The 22,239-nt window shown below is 46.8% G+C and overlaps 1 protein-coding gene across 4 annotated transcripts in view; it reads left to right on the top strand.

Moving 5' to 3' along the window:
* The window catches only part of MIPEP (mitochondrial intermediate peptidase), a 159,742-nt gene that overhangs the window by 116,118 nt on the left and 21,385 nt on the right, over window positions 1-22,239 (top strand). For 3 of the 4 annotated variants that reach the window (XM_047868678.1, XM_047868685.1, XM_047868744.1), the window contains exons 17-18: window positions 13,884-14,005; window positions 17,060-17,133. The exons of the other annotated variant lie outside the window; for it this stretch is intronic. In XM_047868678.1, the coding sequence (XP_047724634.1) occupies window positions 13,884-14,005; window positions 17,060-17,133 (196 nt within the window). The remainder of the gene's footprint in view (window positions 1-13,883; window positions 14,006-17,059; window positions 17,134-22,239) is intronic. 4 annotated transcript variants of the gene reach the window in all.

The raw sequence follows: 22,239 nt of genomic DNA, 5'->3' as shown, positions 1-22,239 counted from the left end.
AGTAAGGGTTAACTTAGTAACGTGTAGATTTAGAAGGAAATAGAAGGCCATCAGTTCATTTCAGCCTTAAGCTGTCACTTCGGGCCGGCCCTTTTGAAGATTACACCTTGAACTTTCAACCTTGGGAGATGTGAGAAGAGGAAAGTCAGTACATAACTCCTGTTATTATAGCATTATAAGATAATGCTAGTTCATGCTATTTTTATACGAAGTTATAATAATACTGAGGTGCTGCTTTTTTATAGTGACTACAACTTTTAATTAACGGTTACCCGATTCTTTGTATCGAACCCTTTTTCTGAACTACAGTGATATGTACTGTTTGTCATTACCCAAGTTTTCCATATGTTTCAGCCATAACTCTGGCAGTTCCTTTTTTGTAAGAAATTGCTAAAAGCTGTTAGCCAGGAATTTTGGGAATTCCTGAGACGAGATCATCAGAGAGGATTGACGGCATGTCGATAGCAGGCAGCCCTCGCAATTTCAGTGGATCCCCCATGCGTTTATTTCTGTCAGTTATTCTGAACAAAACACAGGTAGTAACACGACCCTGCCGCAGATGTACTATCCCAGGCCCTGGGCTACACTTCCGAACATGCCGTCACTTTGTGAACTGCTGGGGTGCCTTCACGGTATCTGCACAGGGGGCGCGGGAGGTGGCCACCGTGTGTTCCTGGAGGTGCAGGTGTTCACCAACTGTATTAACTCACTTTCACCTTACCGGGAGCATGGCCCTCAGTAAGACACATTTCCTCATTGAACGTGTCTAGCTGTGTGCATCTTAGGCAACATAAAGTTCACAGGATGCCCTTTCTCATGTGATCTGTAGGGATCTTCCGCCATGTGAATTAGAAGATATGTTTGGAAGGCCACAGGTACTCAAATCCAGGAGGCCGAGTAAATATCACTTGAAGTTCTTAGGTAAGGGCTAATAGGTAAACGCCAGTGAAATGAAGATGATATTGTGCGGACGGAAGACTTCACAGATTTCAGGGATGAAGTATTAGGTCTTGGGGCGCATTACCTGCATAAGGGTCCTGAATTCTTCAGTGTGAACTATATCCATTGGTTCAATCCTATGAGAAGTTAATAAAGGCTAGTGACAGTCTTTTTTTTTTTTTTTTTTTTTGGTGGCAATCTTAATTGTGTTTTATCGCTCCAGAAATTCAGAGGGGTGTGTGTGTAATCAGTAAATGACTTTTTACCTGTTTGTTGACATTGTTATGACTTTGGTGTTTATTGAAACTAGTTAATTATAGAAAGAGAATTTAGACTTACTGATGTTAATTGTGTCTAAATTACAGTAGCTTGATTCTAGTTTCCCTACTCTTTTTCTCGTCTTTCTGTGAATATTTTTCGAGGACACTGTGCTAGGCACAAGATGCAAAGAGGTCCGTGGTATTGTCCCTGCTTGCGAAGGCCTGTATTAGTCGCTGACAGACGGAGTCATCCATGAAGGCCAGCACCAGACTTTGTCCTTACTTTCTCTCATCTAACCCACACAGCAATCCCATGAGGCAGATGTGATCACGGTCATGTGCTCAAGATGCGGCTTTAGGGAGGTCATAGCATTGGGCGATAACCATACGGCTGGTCGGTGCCTGGCCTGGAGTCACATGGCCCTTGTCACATTGTAATCATTCCCATGACACTATTTAGTGTCTGTCTCTCCAGTAGGCCGTGTGGCCAGGGGGGCCGTGTCCACGAATGCTCCCCTTCATAGCGGTCCCTGGCATGCCGTGAGCGTTCGGGGAACCTTGAAAAGATAGGTGATTTTCCAGCCTGTGTGCGTAACTGTTGGGTGTTGTGCCCTAGGTGAGGAGGAGAGGAATGTGGGCGTCTGTAAGGAGTGATGCGGACCCTTGCTCCTCGCACAGATCCCAAGGGCTCTGGGGATTCAGGGAGGGAAACACACACAGCCTCTCCAGGTTTCTCTATGAAGACTTTAAAAGCACAATAAAAACTCGTTTGTACCTGGGATAATACTTTGAAAATATTAAACACGTGTGTTTTCACCTTTCACCTCCATAAACCGTTCTCCCCTTCGCCTTTCCTGGTGTCAGTGGCAGTCCTCCCAGGTGCTGACCAGTGAAGTGAAGGAGGACAGGGCCAGGTGTGGTTGTGGCGCGGGGGGAAAGTGGCCCTGTGGCCGAGCCCTTGGGTCCAACCTCACGGAGATCCGCCGCCCCAGAAGGCACCGGGGTGAGGCTGAGGCGTCAGGCAGGGGGGAACCGGGCCCCGACCACGTGCGAGGGCGTGTCGTGGAAGGTCAAGCAAAGACCTCCATGTTGGGCGTTAGGATGAGCAGGGACCCAGGGGGCGAGCGGGCCCCTCCGGCCATGAGGGCCCAGAGCTACCAGGGGCAGGAGGGCAGCAGTACAACTGAGGAGTGGCCTTCGTTGCCAGCCTCCTGATTGTGCCCATGATCAGCACTGAGTGACAAATGTCCCTTTTTCAACCTCAGAAAAGCCCTGGGCAGTGAAAGATCATTTGCACAGAAACTGAAGAGAAGTGCGGGCCTTGAGCCGTACGCATATCTCTGGGGAAAGTGTCTGAGGCAAGCGGAAGAGCCAGGGCAAAGACTTGGAGGAGCGGGATATTCCCTGTTGTGTTCTCTGGTGGGCCAAGCAGCAGAGCGAGGAGGGAAGAGTGATTGGCCTGAAATCTAACAGGTAAGGGCTCTGAGGAAGAGATTCCAGGGTTCTGCTTGTCTGTTTAATGCCAGAGGTAGACAAGCCCGTGTTTGACCTTTACGTCCCAGGCTGGGGATCTTGTCTGCCTGCTCGAAGGTAGGTTGGACGTGTTGGTTCTAAACCTGTAGACCAGCCGGTCCCTTGGAGGAGGGAAGTGAGAGTCAAGCGGTTGCCCACACGGCCCGACTGTGTGCGTTCACTCCTCTGAGTTCCTATGTGGAATCCGTGGGCGATGCACCTGCTCTTGGATTTTCTCCCACGTTGAGAAGCTGCCGTCCATTCTGCATCACTTCTTTACGCGTGAGCAGAAAACCCCACTGTCTACAAGGAGCACTCATGTCTTCCGGGCTTGCTTTCATGGTTTTTGTCTCGCTGTACAGACACCGACTTCTTTTCTCGAACTGTTCACAACCACAATGAAGACAGAAGCAGCATCCCTTCTTTTTTTTTCCTTCAAAGTATGTGTATGCTCTTTTTTCTCTCTTTATTGAGGTATAATTAACAAAACTGTAAGACGTTTAAAGTATAAAACCATGGTAATGTGATACACGTATACATTGTGAGAGGATCCCTTTCCCCCGAGTTAATTAACACATTCATCACCTCACATATTTACCTTTGTCTTTTTTTTTTTTTTTTTTTTGGTGAGAACATTTAAAATCTACTCTCAGCAAATTTCAATTATAGAGTCGAGTATGACTATAGTCATCGTATTATGCATTCGATCCTCCGATCTTATCAATCCTATAATAAAAGTTTGTACTCTTTTATTATGCAAAGTATAATCCCTTGTGTCTGCTACCCCTGAGTAACCACTTTCTATTCTCTGTTTCTGTGAGTTTGGCTTTTTTTTTTTTTTTTTTTTTTTTTACTAGTCCACATATAAGTGATACCATCCTGTATGTCCTTCTCCGTCTGGCTTGTTTCACTCAGCACAATGCCCTCTGGGTTCGTTCATGTTGTCACGAACAAATATTTCCTGATTTTGAAGGCCAGATATTCCGTATACATACCAGATTTTCTTTATCTATTGATCCGTTAATGGACACTTAGGTCATTTCCATACCTAGGCTCTTGTGAATCATGCTGCAGTTAACGTGGGAGTACAGACATCTGTTCAGGATGATGTTTTCATTTCCTTTGGGTATATCCCGAGAAGTGGGGATATACCACTTTTCTCCAAGTGGTTTTATTTCTGGGCTCTCTATTCTGTTCCATTGATCTATGTTCCATTTCTTCAAGGTTATCCAATTTGTCGGTGTGTAATTATTCCTTGTCTCTTATGATCCTTTATATTTCTGTGGTATCAGTTGTAATGTTTTCTTTCATTTCTAATATTGCTAATTTTTATCTTTTCACTTTCTTTTCTTGGTACATCTGGATAATGGTTCATCTATTTTGTTTATTAAAAAAAAACAGCTCGGGGCGCCTGGGTGGCTCAGTCGGTTAAGCGTCCGACTTCGGCTCAGGTCATGATCTCACAATTCGTGAGTTCGAGCCCCGCGTCGGGCTCTGTGCTGACGGCTCGGAGCCTAGAGCCTGTTTCGGATTCTGTGTCTCCCTCTCTCTCTGCCCCTCCCCTGCTCATGCTCTGTCTCTCTCTCTCTCAAAAATAAATAAACATTAAAAAAAAAATTAAAAAAAAAAACAGCTCTTAGTTTCACTGATGTTTTCTATGGTCTTTTTAGTCACTATGTCATCTGTTTCCACTCCGATCTTTGTTATTTCCTTCCTTCTGCTAACTTTGGGCTTAGTTTGTTCCTCTTTTTCTAGTTCCTTAAGGTATAAATATAGGTTGATTTTTTTTCTTTCTTTTTTGAGGTTCTCCATCTTCAACCTGCTTTTGCAGTATCCCATAGATTTACATTTGGTAGAGTTTTAGTTTCTTGTGTCTCAAGAGAGTTTTTGATTTTTCCTTTTGGTTTCTTCTTTGACCTGGTAGTTGTTCAGAAGTGTGTTGTTTAATTTCCACATCTTTATGACTTTTCAATCTTTCTTCTTGTTATTGACATCTAATTTCATGCCATTGTGGTCAGAACAGATATTTGGTATGATTTCAGTCTTCTTAAATTTAGTACAACTTGTTTTGTGGCCTATCGTGCAATCGATGCTAGAGAATGTTTTGTGTGTGCTTGAGAAGAATATGTATTCCGCTGTTGTTGGATGGAATGTTCTAAATGGTTTTTTTAAGTTTATGTATTTTCAGGGAGACTGAGACAGCGTGAGTGGGGGAGGGGCAGAGAGAGAAGGGGAGAGAGAGAGGATCCCAAGCAGGCTCCCTGCTGTCAGCACAGAGCCCAACATGGAGCCTGAACTCACCAGCCATGAGATCATGACCGAGCCGAAATCAAAAAGTTGGACACTTAGGCTTCTCTGGAATGTTCTGTATATATATGTCTGTTAGGACCATTTGATGTAAGGTATGGTTCAAGTCTAAGGTTTCTCTGTGGATTTTCTGTCCGGGTGATCTGTCCATTATTGGAAGTCAGGTATTGAAGTTCCCTGCTCTTACTGTATGGTTGTGTGTTTTAGTCTTCCGAATGGTTAGTATTTGCTTAACGTATTGAGGTGCTTTCATGTTGGGTACATGTATATTTACAACTGTTCTGTCTTCTTGATGAATTGACTTTGTTGATGTTAAGTAATCACCTTCTTTGTCTCTGTTACTGTTTTGTCTTAAGTTTATTTTTTCTGATGTGAGTGTAGCTATCCCTGTTCTCTTGTGCTTCCCATTTACATGGAATATCTTTTCCCATCCCTTCGCGTTAGGCCTTTGTGTGTTCTTAAAGCTGAAGTGACTTTTTAGTCAGCAGCATATAGTTGGGTCTCTCTCAAAAAAAAAAAAAAAAAAAAAAAATCCAGCCAGCCACCTTGTGTCTTTTGTGTTTTTATTTTTATTTTTTAAGTTTACTTATTTATTTTGAGAGAGACGCAGAAAGTGTAAGCAGGGGAGGGGCAGAGAGAGAGAGAGCAGGACAGAGGATCTGAAGTGGGCTCTGTACTGACACCAGAGGTCCCAATGAAGGGCTCAGAGTCACGAACCGTGAGATCATGACCTGAGCCGAAGTTAGATGCTTAACCGACTGAGCCACCCAGGTGCCCCTCTGTGTCTTTTAATTGAAGAATTCAGTCCATTGGCATTTAGAGGAATTATCGATAGGTATGGAATTACTATTGCCGTTTTTGTCATTTGTTTTCTGGTTTTCGCTTTGGTGTTTTAACATCCCTCTTCTTTTGGTGGCTGTATTAACACCAGAGATGGTGTCTTGTTCCTACAGGGGTCCCTCTTGCTCTCCTGGGTGCCCTCCTGATCACAGAAGCCCTCCCATCTCATGGCAGTCCTCATTACTTGACCCCGGGTTCCTTTAGAGTGGAGAGGAACCTACTTTTTCTCTTGAGATGGTACAGGCAAGGGGAGAAGCAGTGTAAAAGAGCTTTCATTCAGAAGAAAAAAGCTAGGGGTGCCTGGGTGGCTCAGTCAGTTAAGCATCCGACTTCAGCTCAGGTCATGATCTCTCAGTTCATGAGTTCGAGCCCCGCGTCGGGCTCTGTGCTGACAGCTCGGAGCCTGGAGCCTGCTTCGGATTCTGTGTCTCCCTCTCTGTTTGCCCCTCCCCCACTTGCACTCTGTTTCTCTTTCTCAAAAATGAATAAGCATTTAAAAAAATTTAAAAAAAGAAGAAGAAGAAAGCTAGCCTGTCTTGGTTCCAGTTCCATGCTTGTTGTTTTTCATTTATTATTTCATCTACTTAGATTAACGTCACCACCCATATTTCATCTAACGAACACTTTAACAACTTAAACATCTGAATCAGTTACACCTTTTGTCTGCCAGTAGACTGACTTTGATAGGCACAGTCCAGCATTTCCAGGGATGTTGTTTTTGTGTGGTGAAAGCTTTATCCCCCGCAATGTCCACCTATAAATAAAACTGATAATTGAGGTTGGCATACTGAAGAGACGCACTCCTAGTTAATATTTGGTGCATCCGTAGTGGTTTGCCTGATGTCAGTGTTCACTGCCTGAAGACCTTTGGTCCGTTTGTTAGGAATGATTTTTTTTTTTTCTTCTGACACGGTCTTGTCTCCTTAAAATACGCCATAATTCTGCCATGAGCATAGACAATTTCTTCTAGTTGTCATTAGGATTTGTGTCATAAACACACACATATGGCATAGGAGTCTTTTTGGGGTTAGAAAATTCTCATAATGGCACTTTGGGAGATTATTCAGGTTTGAACGGTCGTATGGAGAAGGACTTATGTAATGTGGATAAATATTTTTACGTATCGGAGAGCAGTGTTAACGTTTTAACTTACTCTTATTATTATACTTAGGTTTAGTATTAATATACATGAGCCGGCTTTCCCCTGGCTGTCAAGCCACCCGTAGGTCCCAGAGGCCTCCCCAAGTCCAGCACTGTTAACATTTTAACTTAATTGTAGCACTTACTATCACTTGTAAAGGTCTTTCCTTTTTAGCTATAAAAGTAGCTGTGTGGTATGTTTTGATGTGTTTAAGCTAGTACGATAGAAATTAAGTTCTAAGTCATAGGTGTCAAATACACACAAATCATGCACAGGAATATGATTCAAGGGTCCAGAGTTTGAAATCAGGGTGATTATAATTTTCCCATTTGTGGAAAGCAAGTAGGTCCCATAATCTGATACTTTAGGATGTGTGGTATGGAACAGCCCGAGAGCATGTGCTTTGAATTTAGAAAGACCCCTGGCTTTGGATTCTGTGGTCATCAGTTGGAAATACAAAATACGGTGACCTCAATACGGTAGAGTTCGTTTCCTCCCGCCTGACAAGGCAAGGATGGGCAGATAGGGCTGTTGGGCTGGTGGTCCCTCAACACACGGCTTCAGTCAGGGTCTGATGCGGTGGCTGGTGTTCGCTTCTCAAGGCTGGGGGAAAGAGAAGGAGGAGAATGAACCGCTTTGTTATGAAGGCCATGGTTGTACACCTTTCTTCCAGTCACCTGTGCTTGCTCGGATGTAAGCCTGGGAGATGGTGTCTCGGCCGCCGTGACCGCAGCCTTGCTCAGACACGTTAAGGAAGGGGTGTGGTTCTGTTCCTAGGAGGAAGAGGGGAATGAGGAGGGGCTATTCAACCATCTGCGCCCACGGCCCCAACCAAATCACTCTTGCTTGATTCTATTTGTAAAACGTAACTATTCATGAAAATTAATGAAATCACTCTGAAGACGTCCCCCTCACAACATTTTGTTGAAGAGACACTTGATAAATATAGGTATCCCTTCCATGTTTTCTTAGTTCCTCTCAGTGGCGTTCCTGAGTACAGCTCTCACTTTCTGGTATAAATAGTGACGCACGCTTTCTGTTGCTGTGGACCGGATTACCGCAGGCTTGCTGGCTCAAACCAGTGCACTCACAGTTTCTGTGCATCAGGAGGCAGAGCACAGCGTGGCTGCGTCCTGTGCCCGGGGCCTTCGCAAGCCTGCAGCCAGGGGGTCGGCTGGCTGCAGGCTTAGCTGGGGCCCGACCGCTTTGTCCAGGTCAGTGGCAGCGTTCGTATCTTTGCAGTGGTGGGACCCAGGGCCCCAACTTCTTGCCGTCAACTGTAGGACACCCCGCTGCCCGAGAGGCCACCCCTGTGTCTGAAATCCTTCCTCCCAGATCCTAGAGGCTTCACCTGGCTTCCTGCCGGATGGGCTTCCCCAACATAGCCGCTGAAGTTCCTCAGGCCGCCACGGAGAGTTTCTAGAGTCTGCTCATCAGACGAGACATTGTGTCTAACACAACTCACGATGAGGGTGACATCCCATTGCCGTTGCCATAGTCTGTTGGTTAGAAGCAAGGCACACGTCCTGCCCACACTCAAGGGGAGGAGGTTTCCCTAAGGCATGAACGGGAACATAGGGACTACCTGGGGGTGTGTCAAGCACGATAGCTGTGTTTCATTTAAAATCACCTCGTATAGCTGAAATACCTAAAAAGTAAAAAAAAAAAAAAAAAAAAAAAAAATTAAAAATTAAAAAAATAAAAATAAAATCACCTCGTATTGGGGCTCCTGGGTGGCTCAGTCAGTTAAGCGTCTGACTTCAGCTCAGGTCATGATCTCACGGTTCGTGGGTCTGAGCCCGCGTCGGGCTCCGCGCTGATACCTTAGAGCCTGGAGCCTGCTTCGGATCCCGTGTCTCCCTGTTTCTCTGCCCCCTCCCTGCTCGCGCTGTGTCTCTCCCTCTAAGATAAAGAAAGATTAGGGGCGCCTGGATGGCGCAGTCGGTTGGGCGTCCGACTTCAGCCAGGTCACGATCTCGCGGTCCGTGAGTTCGAGCCCCGCGTCGGGCTCTGGGCTGATGGCTCAGAGCCTGGAGCCTGTGTCCGATTCTGTGTCTCCTTCTCTCTCTGCCCCTCCCCCGTTCATGCTCTGTCTCTCTCTCTCCCAAAAATAAAAACGTTGAAAAAAAAAAAATTAAAAAAAAAAAGAAAGATTAAAAAAAATTTAAATCCCTTTGTATTTCAAGTGGAGAATTCTAGTTTGTTTGGCACTGTCATTTCTCAGGTTCTGGTAAAGTGTCCATGGGGAGTTTTTATCAAACTAGAAAAACTAGTCCACATTGATTCATGCAAAATGTATACGTATGCATACGTTAAGAGAGAATATAAACATGAGAAGGCAGATGGGAAACTATGCTGTTCTGCTTTCCGTGGCGGCCAAATAAACACTTTGGGATGGCACAGATTTGATACCCTAAGAGCTCCTCCACAAACCAGCAAGATTGTGCCTTATGTGAAAAGTCAGAATGGTCTGTCCGTGAAGACAAAACACTACACAGAGTCCAGACCTGGAGATCTGGTGTCGAAATTAGCCTCAAAAATCTTATGTCATTTTTCAGATAATAGTAAAAAAAAATGTAGGTTAAAAAAACCTACTATTAATAGTCAGCATGAGATCCAACATTTGCTTTTAGCTCTGTGATATCCTCTTGTTTGTGATATAAATGTTGTTCCTCGCCTCCTCCTTGAAATCAAAGGCTAATTTTTCAGGAACATTGAGCATCATCCTAAATGAAGCCTTTAGTATCTGTCCATCTGTCCACCCGTTCAGCCAGCCAGCAGACAGCTGTTGATTTCCTTTCATGGTCCCCATGCCGTGCTGAGCCCAGACGTAGACACTGCACTGTGGTCTTTGCTCTGAAGGAAATCTCGGTTCGTACGGCATACATCAAGGAGGCCGTGGGTGTCGCTCCTGTGCTCATGCAACTTCGAATGTCACCGATAAAGATTGTTTTCAAATAAATTTTAGCTAAACACGTTTAGACACATGTAGCTAGAAATGAAGAAATGGTGTGCTGAGAGTATAATTAAGAGAAATGAGGGGTGCCTGGGGGGGGGCCCTGTTGGTTAAGCGTCCGACTTCCAGTCAGGTCAGGATCTCGAGGTTTGTGAGTTCGAGCCCCACGTCGGCTCTGTGCGGACAGCTCGGAGCCTGGAGCCTGCTTCGGATTCTGTGTCTCCCTCGCTCTCTGCCCCTCCCCCACTCACACTCTGTCTCTCAAAAATAAATATGAAAAAAAAATTTTTTTAAGAGGTGATCAGTTCAATCATTGAACATTTAACGTGTAGTTGATGAGTGCTTACTCTGCACTAGCCCCTCTTCTGGGTTCGAAACCGAGATAGATAGTAGGTCACCAGATGCTTTGTTGTTTCTGTTCCTGGCCTCCCGGTCCGGTCTCTAACTCGGACGGAGGAAAGTCGCGCTGTTAGGAAGGAGCTACAGCGAATGAGAAGCCTCAAAGGGCCCCGCTTCCCTGAGTTCTAAAGCAAGTGGCGGTTTCCACAGAGTTCCTGGAACACTCACTCTTCACCTGCTCCACGTTCCTGTCTTTTATGTGGGATCCCTGGGCGTGTCTGACCAAGAGATTTGTCATAACCAAGCCGTGGGACAGGGGCAGGGTTAGAAGAAGGTCTGCACAGAATAAAAGAGAAGCAGCGAAGGGGTTGGTGCCCTTGTTTTTTAAGACCAGATCCGCACATTACACTTCAAAGGAAGGGTAGAAACTTCTGTCCATCTGACCTTGTCCCTTAGGACATGAAACATTCGAGTTCAAAGGGAGAGTCATATCGTTAACTCCTGAGCTTAAAATGAAATGCTGCCTTTTCCTTTTCCTGATGAATGAGTGAAATTATAATAAGGTCTTAATATGAGGTTGAATCAGCAGGAATTCACTATTTGTGGTCAAACAGCAGTGGAACCCTAGGTCTTAGTCTACCATAAACGTGCAGGCCTCTGATGAAAGGTGGCAGGTGGGTGCAATTTCTTTGGCGTGTGAAATGTTTGGGTATGAGAAGGGTGTAGTACCAGACTCAAGCCTGTAATTAAAGGACAAGACGCGACGAGGTGTGCGTTGTGCCAGAGCGTCTGCATCCCGGCGGGCGTGTTGCTGTTCAGCAGACACCATGACAGCTCGGGAAGCTGAGCATTGCACGCATCCCGATGTCTCTTTCTACACTTCCGAAAGGTCTGATTTTTATTACTCTGTTTATGGGGGGACTCAGTTATGAGCTGATAACGTGAACGAACTTAGAAATCCCTTGGCTCAAATCAAATGCCTTTATGGAAGTAGGCCTGCATTCAAGGCAACACGAAAGCGTGTCCAGCTGGAATCTAAACAAAATTAAACTTGGCTCTGCATTACAAAGGCTACCGAACTAGTTACGACAGATCACCGAGAAGAAGCTTCAGACGGGGCACCTTAAATTGTGTGCTTCTGATCTCGAGACTTCCACCCTGAGAAAGGCTTATATAATCCATCGCATAAGAGCCAGATTAGAACAGCAGGCCGTACTCCGTTACGAGAGGTATCATCGCATCCCAGCGGCTTCATGTGAGAAAGATTACCAGTGGCCCATTAAGATGCCAGCATACCACAAAAATTGACATAGACCCTCCCCTTTTTTTAGTAAGACAGAGTATCCAGAACTGTATGGGTTATGATTGAACTCTGAAAGACCTAACCCTTTGACTCAAACTTTAGTCACTCAAAGTTTATCGTGATGGATTTTGACCCATAGATGGTCCTTGACAATTTGCCTTCAATTTCAGTACCCCTTGCACAGAAACGGGATGCGAAAGGTAGCCTGAGTTTTCCATGTCCCCCACGTCCCCCTGAGGGTACCTGTTGACTGGGCAGTGTGCAGTCCCTTTCTCCCATCTGGGGCGAGGCCACGGTTGAGCCTTTGGGCCTCAGTCCAGCTGCCCTTCATGTTGTTATGGTGCTGGCACCTGTGCCTGGGGCAAGTTAGGAAGGATCCAGGTCCGGTGACTGTAACAGACCCCAGACGGCAGCCTCGTGAACGCACCCTCCCGGTGCTGGTGGTGGCCACGTGGAGTCCGAAACCACCCTCCCGGCTTGCGGCTCCCCCTCGCCGGGGGCTCACCTTCACAGATGGCCCGACGTGACAGACCTCGGGAGCAAGGGGCACATCTGTTTCCTTTAAGAACGTGACTCACAAGGTGCTCACTTTACTTCCCAGCATAGCCATTTTGAAAAATGGGGAGAGTGGATACGGAGGGTAGTTGTTTCTCTCTGCCGTGATAACCTCACGTTCAAAATTAGTTGGGACGCCTCAGCGTACCTTCCTTTTTTTTTCCCATTTGCCATTTTCCATTTATTTGTGCTCTTCCTTTTTTTAAGTGCTCCTAAAACATCGAAGCATAGCTGACAGTGTCACGTTAGCACACCCTCTTTTGTAACAGCTCCTTTGCCCAATCCAGGGAAACTATTTGTCTGAAAGTGTCGGACACGCCCAGAGAATAACTAGCACTGGGACCTCATCATAAGCCCCTGTGGCGTAGCTACAAGACTTAGACGATGCTCGAAAATTTGCCACACTCTGTGATCAAGGAACCGTCTGTGTTCTCAGTGTTTGTTCTCAATCAGGTAGAATTTGCTTATCTGGTTTATAGGTTTGTGGTAAGGATTACAGTTTATACTTTATTTCCCAGGGAATTAAAAGATTTGTTAATGACCATCTTAGTTCTAAAAAAAAAAAAAACAGGCTTCTAGGCTTTATTGTGGTGATCATTTCACAATATATACAAATAGCAAATCATTAAGTTGTATACCTAAAACTTCTGTAATATATCAATTATGCCTTTGTTGAAAAATTATGAATGAAAGTATAACATATCCATCTGTCAGTCACGAATAAGGCTTAGTTTTTTGGTTACATCGTTAAAAAATACGTGGGCTGCAGTTTTTTTTTTTCCTCAAAAAGTTTTAATGTTCAACTAAAGCATACATTAGAAGACAGTGGATGTCATGTTTAAGTCACAAATCCGTCTTTTGAGGAGTTTTTAGAATTCTAGCTTTTGTCGTCGTGATGTATGGCCTGGTAAGTTTATGCGTTGGCACTTGGATACCCTTCCTCCTACTGACCAATCAGGAGGTAGGTGTTTCAGCTTTTAGGTCCCAAGAAAGAACGGTATTGGCAGGAAGAGAATTTTCCAGTGGGAGAGCGCTCTTCCATGAAAACTCACACGGCCTTTCTTCTAAGAGCTACACGATTGTCCTCAAAAAGCACGGAGGCACTCAGAGCCAGACCCATGGTTCCCTCTGGCGTGGATGACCAGGCATCCGCAGGCCATGACGGGTGTGAAAGCCCAGCCCCCTCTGCGATCCTCACTTCTCCTGCTGAGCTCGGGCTGCCCGCTTTCCACATCTGTCACAGAGCTGAGCCCCAGCAGTGACGAACTTGTACAAAACGGTTCAGCGTGTCAGGTTTGCTTTCCTCAAGGCCCCTCCCCTCGGCTTGCAGACGACCGCCTTCTGGCCGTGTCCTCACGTGGTCTTTCCTCTGAGCCCACCCTGGTGTCTCTCCCTTCTTAGAAGGACTCTAGTCCCCCTGCATTAGCCCCATTTTAGCTTAGCCACCCTTTTAAAAGAAAGGCTCTATCTCCAAATACAGTCACATTCTGCGGCATCGGGGTGGGGGCTTCGACATACGAATTTTGGGGCGGGGGGGGGGGGGCACCCTTCAGTCCATAACAGTGTATAAAATATGGAAAAATGTTAATATGGTGAGCGACGTGGCCCTCGAGGGTTAAATTTAAATCCAGACATTTGCGGATTTCCTCCTGTGCTCCCATTGTGTTCTGGTGCGTGATACCTGGAGATACAAAGACGTAATTATTTCCTGTGCTGTTTCCGTGTTGGCAGGCCTGGCAGCTTCGATTCAGCCACCTCGTGGGCTACGGTGCCAAGTATTACTCTTACCTCATGTCCAGGGCGGTAGCTTCCATGGTCTGGAAGGAGTGTTTTCGACGAGACCCTTTTAACAGGTAACGAGGGGGAGGAATTCTTCTCTGACACCAGTAATCTGCCACGCCCCTGCGTCTGAAGCCAGGCCGGGAGCCTCAGCCGCTCGCCCCGCAGCGCAGGCCACTGCCAGGCCCTTCCGACCAGGCCGGGCCCCGAGCCTCCACCTCGCCCCGCAGCACTCACGGCTGTCACACACCGGAGATGGTGTGGCACCCTCCTGTCACGCCCGCAGGGACCTCTGCGTGAGGGCTCTTTGCGCCTCCAAAGTGGGCCTAGACTGCTGTGTTCCCGTGCGTCCCCTGTGGGTTTGCGTGGCTGTTCCAGCCTGTCTTGTTGTCTGTTCCCCACTGCTCTGTGCTTCCTGTTACTTGAGACGGCCTTCCTTATTTTCAGCACAAACTTCCGAGGAGTCAGTCACACGGAACACCTGATTTCCTCTCTGTTGCCCAACGAAGGACTCGCTACTCTCAGTCATTTGGGAGCAGCACCATTGGAAGCGTTGATTCTCGATGCCAGGGTCCACTTTGCTCCGGAAGTTTCCCCCTTTGCCCGACTTTGGAACGCTTTCTTCCCGTGGAAGACGGTGGCAGTCTGAAGAAGGGGACCCGCTCCCCTGACGGCTCCTCCACAGCCCCCCTTCATGGGGGCCGCTGACCGCCACTTAAGTATCGGTAGCTGCAGAACCCCTCCCCCACATCGCTTCCCACGGCCTGCCTCCTGGGTGCCCTCTCGAGTAGCCTTGCTCACCATTTCCACCATCAGGATGGGCAGTGGTTCACACAGGAGAATCCGCGGCTGACTCAGCGGAAGGCTCACGAACATGACTGTGGGCTGAGTCTCGGGCCTCAGGCTAGCTGGTGACCGTGGGAGCCTGTAGTGATTCAGTGAGGGAATCCGGGCAGGTGGATTTCAGGTAGGGACGTACGATGCCCAACCCCTTCCCCGCCGTGGAGACAGGCCATGCAAGGTGGCGGCGGGCTGGAAGAGGACGGAGAGCGGGGTCTGGGCTGGGCAGCCCCGCATCCCCAGATCAGAAGCACAGGAGTATCCTGTCGTGCCCCCAGTGGGCCTCCACAGGATGCTTCTCGACCGCAACCTTGGGGAAGTTGAGTTCTGGTCTCAGAGTCCTTGGAAGGTGCTTCCTTGAAAGCAAACCACTAATGATGATCTGGTCTCATACTCGTTTAAAACATCTTGTCTCCTCACCACACAGACGCATCTCCAAATACCTGTCAGGCAGCCGCGGATGATGACTGGCGTCTTCACCGCTTTCATGTGGTTGAAGATGAATGGCACCTTGGATTTTCGGAGTGCCCTGAAATTTCCGTATGGCGCGTTAGTTTGCATTCACGGTTGTCCTGGCAGAGCACGTACTTCTTACGAGAGGAAACTGAGGCTCGGAGAGGGCAAGTGGTTTGTCCGAGGCCTCACAGTTCAGACGGAGTGAGATGATAAAACAGGGCTGCCGGTTCCTAGCCCCCTCCCCCTCCCCGTCTCCTGCACAACTCCAGCTTTCCGTGCGGCTGGATGCAGGTTGGGATTTTCTTAGCATCTCATAATCACATTCAGTTCCAAAGTCTTTGGAACTTGAGTCTGATGTCATAGAACGTTGAAATGTTTTGCAGCTTCGTAGCCACATGTTCTTTTGTCTCCTGCCCTTTGCATGCTGCAGACGTTCGGTCTGCTTTTCAGATTTTGTTATTTTCAAAAGACCGAAAGCCAAACTTGACTATAATAAATCATTTCGGGGAATTACGATTCTTCCCTGGAGATTTCTATAAACAGGCAGAATATTACCTTGTTTAAAGGAACTGCACTTTACTAGAAGGCCACATACTATTAAGCACATATATTTCTTGCATTTATATCTTGTTTATGTGTGCATTCTTGCCTAGACATGTAGTTTGCCACACTTTTATAGACATGTAAAAGTAAGCTAGTAAAAATACTCATAAGGCTAGAAAATTTCTTACCTATGTGAAAAGATCCCTTTTGATCCCACTCCTGAAAAAAATCACCAGACTGGATGCCTCACCAGAAAGCCAGGGGCCAGGAGGAGGTACACCCCTCCCCCAGGCCAGAGGTCAGGCAGGGCCTCTCAGCCACCCTGTCCCCTCCCTGGGTGGGCCCAGCCTTCTGTCCATGTTTCCTAAATCAGGACACGCTTTGGCTTAGCACCCACTTCGTGTTTGACATCAACCTATGTTGGATACTGTGACGCTATCAGAAATTCTGACTAGAAACCACGTTTGCAAAATTGCCCGTATGCGAAGATGCTCCAGAAATAGTGCAATGAAAACATCATGATTTATGTAACTTATGTCATCATGGGTGTCAGCATCTGGCATTAAAGGAACTGCATTTTCCATAATACACAAAAGTAGCTCTAAATAGCCTTGTGTCCGGGTGCCATTAAGTTGGAGAATTTCTGTCTATAAAAGTTCTCCAAAATCTGCCTGCGAGTATCATCACAGACGGTGTTCCCTGCAGAATCCAGCAGACAAAGAGCATCAGAAGATACAGACGGGCCGTTCTGAACTTTGCCCTTTCCACCTGTATACTCAAGAGTCAGTTTCCTGTTCCATTAGCTGTTACCCTAAGCCAAGGTCTCCGGGTGTAATTAACCCTCTCCTGCCAGCTTTTTCTCCTTCGCTTTTCTTTCACAGTCTTATTTTTTCTCTCTCTGTTTCATCTCAGCATAAATAGTTCCAAAACCTCACTTTAAGATAATCCCAAAGACGATGGAGAATAGGATAGCTTCCACTCAGTATATGATCCATAAACGAAATAATCCTTTCTTTGAAGAGAGATTGCTTGCTGTGAAACAAAGCTAAAAATACACTTCTCCTATTACAGTAAACATTTCACACCTAGTTTGACTTTATGAGAGTAATTCAAAAATTGGAAGTCGATGTTTAGAAGCAGGAAAATCGAGGGCTGAGCTATCTCGTGGTGGCGGCTTTTCTGTCAGCGTGGCTTCATTTGGAGAAAGAAACTAAGACACGGGTGCCCGGGGGCTGGGCGGTCTGCCCGTGTCAGTGCCTGTAACGGTCTCTTCTTCTCCCCCCCACCAGGACGGCAGGGGAGCGCTATCGCAGGGAGATGCTGGCACACGGCGGGGGCAAGGAACCGATGCTCATGGTGCAAGGTAAAACAAAACGAGGGTTGGGAACTTTGCTGTGCGACCTTCTTTCTTTCAAGGTTTTATGGGTTATATGTATTTTGAATTATAATATAATTTAACGTTGCCATACAACGTTATATTAGTTTCAGGTGCACAGCACGGTGATCGGGCAGGTCTGTACGTTACGCCAGGGTCACCAGCATATTGTCGCTGCCATGGGTCACCGAACACTGTTATGACAGTATTATTGACTGTACTCCCTATGCTGTACTTTCCATCTCTGTGACTTATTTATTTGATAGCTGGCAGTTGGTACCTCAGTCCCCTTCATCGATTTCGCCCATCCCCTCACCACCCTCCCGTTTTATGGGTTAGGTTTTAATATTAGCTCTTGGAGTTATGTTTTTGCACCGTCTATAGTGAAAGCTGTTTCATATTTCCTCCATACATTTTTTTTTTTTTTTGCCTTTAGAGATGATGCGTCAGCTGTGTCCTTTGTTCTGAGCATGTATCTAGTTCATTGTATCCCAAACAAATTAATTTTTAGTTACTGTGATGTATTTAGATGCCAGGATAAAATTTCAGGTTTTAACTTTTAAAATGTAGGAAATTTATAAATTTGTCATAAATTATCAAAAAAATTGGTTTTCATAGGTCCCAGTGTGTTTCTTTAGCTTAAAGAAGTCCTGTAAGCTTTCTCTGAAAGCTTAGCTATGCCTTTGCTAGAAATTCCAAGGCATTTTTTTTACCCATTGAAAAATTAGAACCTAAGTAAATCTCTTTGAGGTACTACAGTGCTTGTTGTCTTATGTAATTTGGGAGGTTCGTTTTTTCATTTAAGTATTTGCACTGAAAATTTAATTGTAAATGGAAGTGACCATCATGGTTTTTCATAAAATGTTCTCACAAATATTTTAAGGAACATGCGAATGTTATTGGATGTCAATGTATTGACAATCTTATTTGCAGCTGATCTCCCTAACTAGCTGATAAAAATTGCTTTTAGGAAATACCATCCAGTATTGGAGAAATACGGTCGCAGTGGGTCTGACGTCAAGGTTTCCTTGCCTAGATCTGTTCGGTCTAACACCTGTTGCGGGTGTTCGCGGAGCCCCAGGTCCTTCCCTTTAGCTGTGTGTTCAGCGGGTACTTGCTGAGCGCTCACTCTGCCCGGGGCACCGCTGTGCTTGTGTGTTGTGTTGCCCTGTGCGGAGGGCAGGAGCGGAAGAGGCGAAGAGGAACGTCGAGTCCTTGTGCGGCTCGCGCTCCTTCAGCTCTGCCGGGAGGGGGCGCTCTCATGGGCACAATCCGCCCAATGCCGCCGCGTGTTTAGAAAACAAATCTGCCCGCCTGCAAAGCCTGCAGTTTCATGGGGCCCCGCCCAACCAGAGATGACAAAAGTCCGCCACAGCCACGCTTTGCTCTTCCATCAGTGCACTGCCCTCGGAGCCGTCCTGCGGTGCAGAGGGCACGCTGATGGCGCCTCAGTTCCCACTTGAGCCTTACTGGCCCCTCGTGAACTGTGCCAGGTGCAGGGAATGGTTTTAAATGGTTTGCATGCGTTGGTTGATGCGATCTTCTAGCAACCCTAGGAGGCGGGAATGATGGTTGTTCCCACTTTACCGAGGCTGAAACAGGTCAGTCCTTGGTCCACGTTAGAGGCAGTGAGTAGAACAGTGAGGATTTGAACCTGTGACTTCTGGCTGCGGGGACCGAGGTCGTCGGCAGTCTGTGCTGTGTCACGTGTTTGCGGAACACGACACTGGGGTAAGGGTCTCCTACGGACCCACGTGAAAGGCAGATTACCTGGCTCATGATAGTAAGCAACCAAGAGGTTAAATTGTGTGCTTGTAGCCAGTGGTTTGTGGTCCTGCACGAAAAGCCCACTGTGCTCCAAGAAGAGATGCTGTGGGATGGCTTTCTCCCGTAGATTTTTCTCTTCTGTATACTCTCCCAGTAGCCGTGCTCAGCTTCTCCTTTTTGGGACCAAGGTCTAAATGGTGTCTGCGCATAAATATTAGCTTCCATGTGGTTCCATCAAAGGGGGGAAAAAAGTAAATCCTTTTCTGTGTTTGTCTTTTGGCTGGTGTGTTGGTCTACCCTGCCTCCAGGAATGTTGTAAGAAACCTCTCTAAAAATTCTGCTCTTTATATGAAACGTCATTGTGTTAAGAAACCTAATATTTCCCACACTGGAATTCGCACACTTGGGAGAGAAAAACAAGATTGTGGTTCAAACCAGGGATGAGAAAGTGTTCGGATTCCAGTTAACAATAGAATGGTTCTGCTTTTAAACCTCAATATTTGTCTTAATGTGGTTCTGTCTGATCTCATTAATTCACATGGTTTGTTACGTGTCAAAGATGAATGGGGGACGTGCGGAGAAGTTACGCCTGTCGTCGCTTTATAGGGTTGGATTTGTAAGACAAGACCAGCAGTGGCTTCTCATCTTCTTGTATGCAGCCAGCCTGTACCCCAAAACACAGTGTCTTAGGGGACGTCTCATAGCCGAACACTAGGGTACCCCTAGGAGTAGCGATTGGTGAAATTGTTAAGAGTTGCGATATAAAAGCTTAGATGATCTGGGAGGCATTATTCCTGTTTGGAAGTGTAATTTTTACCAGGTGTTTATCAAATAATGTTATTTAACTACTTACTAGGTCAACGTAAAGAGTTATATTAAGTAGCAAAAGATGAGGAGAACACCTCCCTTCAAATGACGTTCCTCCCTGGCCAAATGACAACTTTGTTAACTCCTTACTTTAACACTTCTATGGCGGGGGCGCCTGGGTGGCGCAGTCGGTTAAGCGTCCGACTTCAGCCAGGTCACGAACTCGCGGTCCGTGAGTTCGAGCCCCGCGTCGGGCTCTGGGCTGACGGCTCAGAGCCTGGAGCCTGTTTCCGATTCTGTGTCTCCCTCTCTCTCTGCCCCTCCCCCGTTCATGCTCTGTCTCTCTCTGTCCCAAAAATAAATAAACGTTGAAAAAAAATTTAAAAAAAAAAAAAAAAAAGACTTCTATGGCGGATGAACTTCAGGCCATTCCTTAGAGTCAGAATACCTCTGCCTCGTACTGATGCTCTCCGAATGATACCTAGTCACAGAACTCAAATACGTCATGCTTTTGACCTTTGAATAATAAAAACCACACAGGTGAGCTGTGTTTAGAATGAGTCGTCATCGGCTCCGAATCCCTTGACCTTTTCTGGGCCCACTGACGGATGAGCCTCCTTGTGGCCAGAGCCCGGCCTGAAGGAAGTCCCAGAGAACACAGCATCCCTCTTTCTTGTCTCCCACTGGTCGCCCCCCATTCATCAGCTAAAGGGTGCTGCCACGCAGCCCTGTCCCGGTGCTGACTCTAGCCCGAGGGAGTGGCTGTCGCCCAATAGAGTCAGGGACTCTATCCCTGACTGAGGGAGCCCCGCGGGGAAATAAATCCCAAGTCGTGCAACCGTGGCAACAGGAGGCTTTGGTAGAGTCAGAGCCCATAGTTGTTTCCTCTCAACACTCCAAACACCATTTGAGAACAACTTGGTGGCTAAATAGTAGTTAAAACGGCATGTCCCCCCTCGGGGAAGAAAAGAGGTCACATGGTACCACAGCCTACTGTACTAGGATGTGCCCTTGCTGGCTCTGGCTTCCAGGAGAAAGTCACTTCCCCTCCCTCGGTGTGTCCTTACCTGCCTTTAAACACATCCATGGCACATGCAAAGATACAGGTTATAAGCACAGCATTCGTTTACTTAACGTCCCCCCTGCCCCCCGCCACTCAACCGTTTGGCAACACCTGATGGAAACCGACTTTCTTAATTGCCAAGAATTCCGGGCTGAGCTTGAACTCCTTGTATTCAGTTGCCGGTGGTGAGTTTTTTCTCCCCTTCTTGCCATATGCTACGCCCACCCGCCAGCGTTTTTTTGGTTTATGTTAAGTACCCCACTTCTGAGTAATAAGAGCACGTCAAGGTTTTGCCGGAAAGAAACGATGATAGCGTGACATTTTCATTCATTTTCTTATTTTTCAAAGGCTAGACTAGAATGCCTCTAAGGGTGCCGTGGGTTCAGTGTCCGTCACAACCGTTCCAGAAAATGTACGGGTTGCTAGAACGCAAACATGCAGGAAGGCTTGTGCGTATCAAGGGAGCGCCGTTTTGTACCCACCGGGCAGCACGATCGTGTCGTACCACACCAGACACGAGGGTGGAATGATTCGGCCCCGCGGGATAGAAGTTGCGTGATTTCAGCAGTTTGTGGATGACGGAGGGAGTCCTCACGCATAGCTTCCTCTGCACGCCGTATTTCTGTGTTTTATGTCCTCTACGAGCTTGGGTGAATGGCCCCTGTTAAGTTTTTAGGTTCAGATTTATCATTCCGATGATCAGGAAAGACAACAACAGCAGCAACTAACATTTGCAGAAACTGCTACGTGCCGATACCTTCCGCTGCGCTGCCCGATTTAGTCCCCAAAGCGTAGGTCAGATGGTCCCCATTTTTACAGATAACGAAACCGTCAAGAGTTCATTCTCTCTCTCTGTGCCGCCTCTCCTCCCGACTCCCGCGTCTTCCTCGGTTGACCTCTAAATTCCGACTTGAGATCGAGCTGCTCCTTAGGACATGGGAGATGTCAGTGGAGTGAGCCCTGAGGCCTGCACGATCCCCAGGAGTCTGCGGTTTGTTGTTTCTAACCTCACGTCCTAACTGTTCCCCTTGACATCGGAGAGGCCTGCCTGCCATGCAGCCATCAGCAATAAGGTTTCCCTTCATCTGTTTTTGTAGGAGCTCCTTTAGACTTTTGTGGTAAAGCTATCAACTTAGTTTATAATCATTCTGAGTCATGGTGGTTCCGAGAGAAAAGGTCCCCGCCGCAGCCCAGTGAGCTCGATGCCCAGTAAGTGTCGTGTTTCTGCCTCAACCTTTGCACCAAGAATTTTGCGGGGGGAAGGAAAGGTTAAAGTCCAAGACTTTCGCATTCCAGGAGGCTGTTGCGAACACTCAACCACTTTACTTCTGTGCTTGTTGCCAGAGGAGAAACCCTTAGCTTCATTTTTATGTCTCTGTGGTCAAAAGCCGTCATGCCAGTAGAGACACAAAGTATTAACCTGGCAGAGTTTTTAAAAGGACCAAACATCAGAGAAG

This window comes from Prionailurus viverrinus, chromosome A1 (assembly GCF_022837055.1).
Source record: "Prionailurus viverrinus isolate Anna chromosome A1, UM_Priviv_1.0, whole genome shotgun sequence".
Classification (NCBI taxonomy): Eukaryota; Metazoa; Chordata; class Mammalia; order Carnivora; family Felidae; genus Prionailurus; species Prionailurus viverrinus.
The sequence above is the reverse complement of the archived record's forward strand: the minus strand, read 5'-3'. Positions and strand labels throughout refer to the sequence as shown.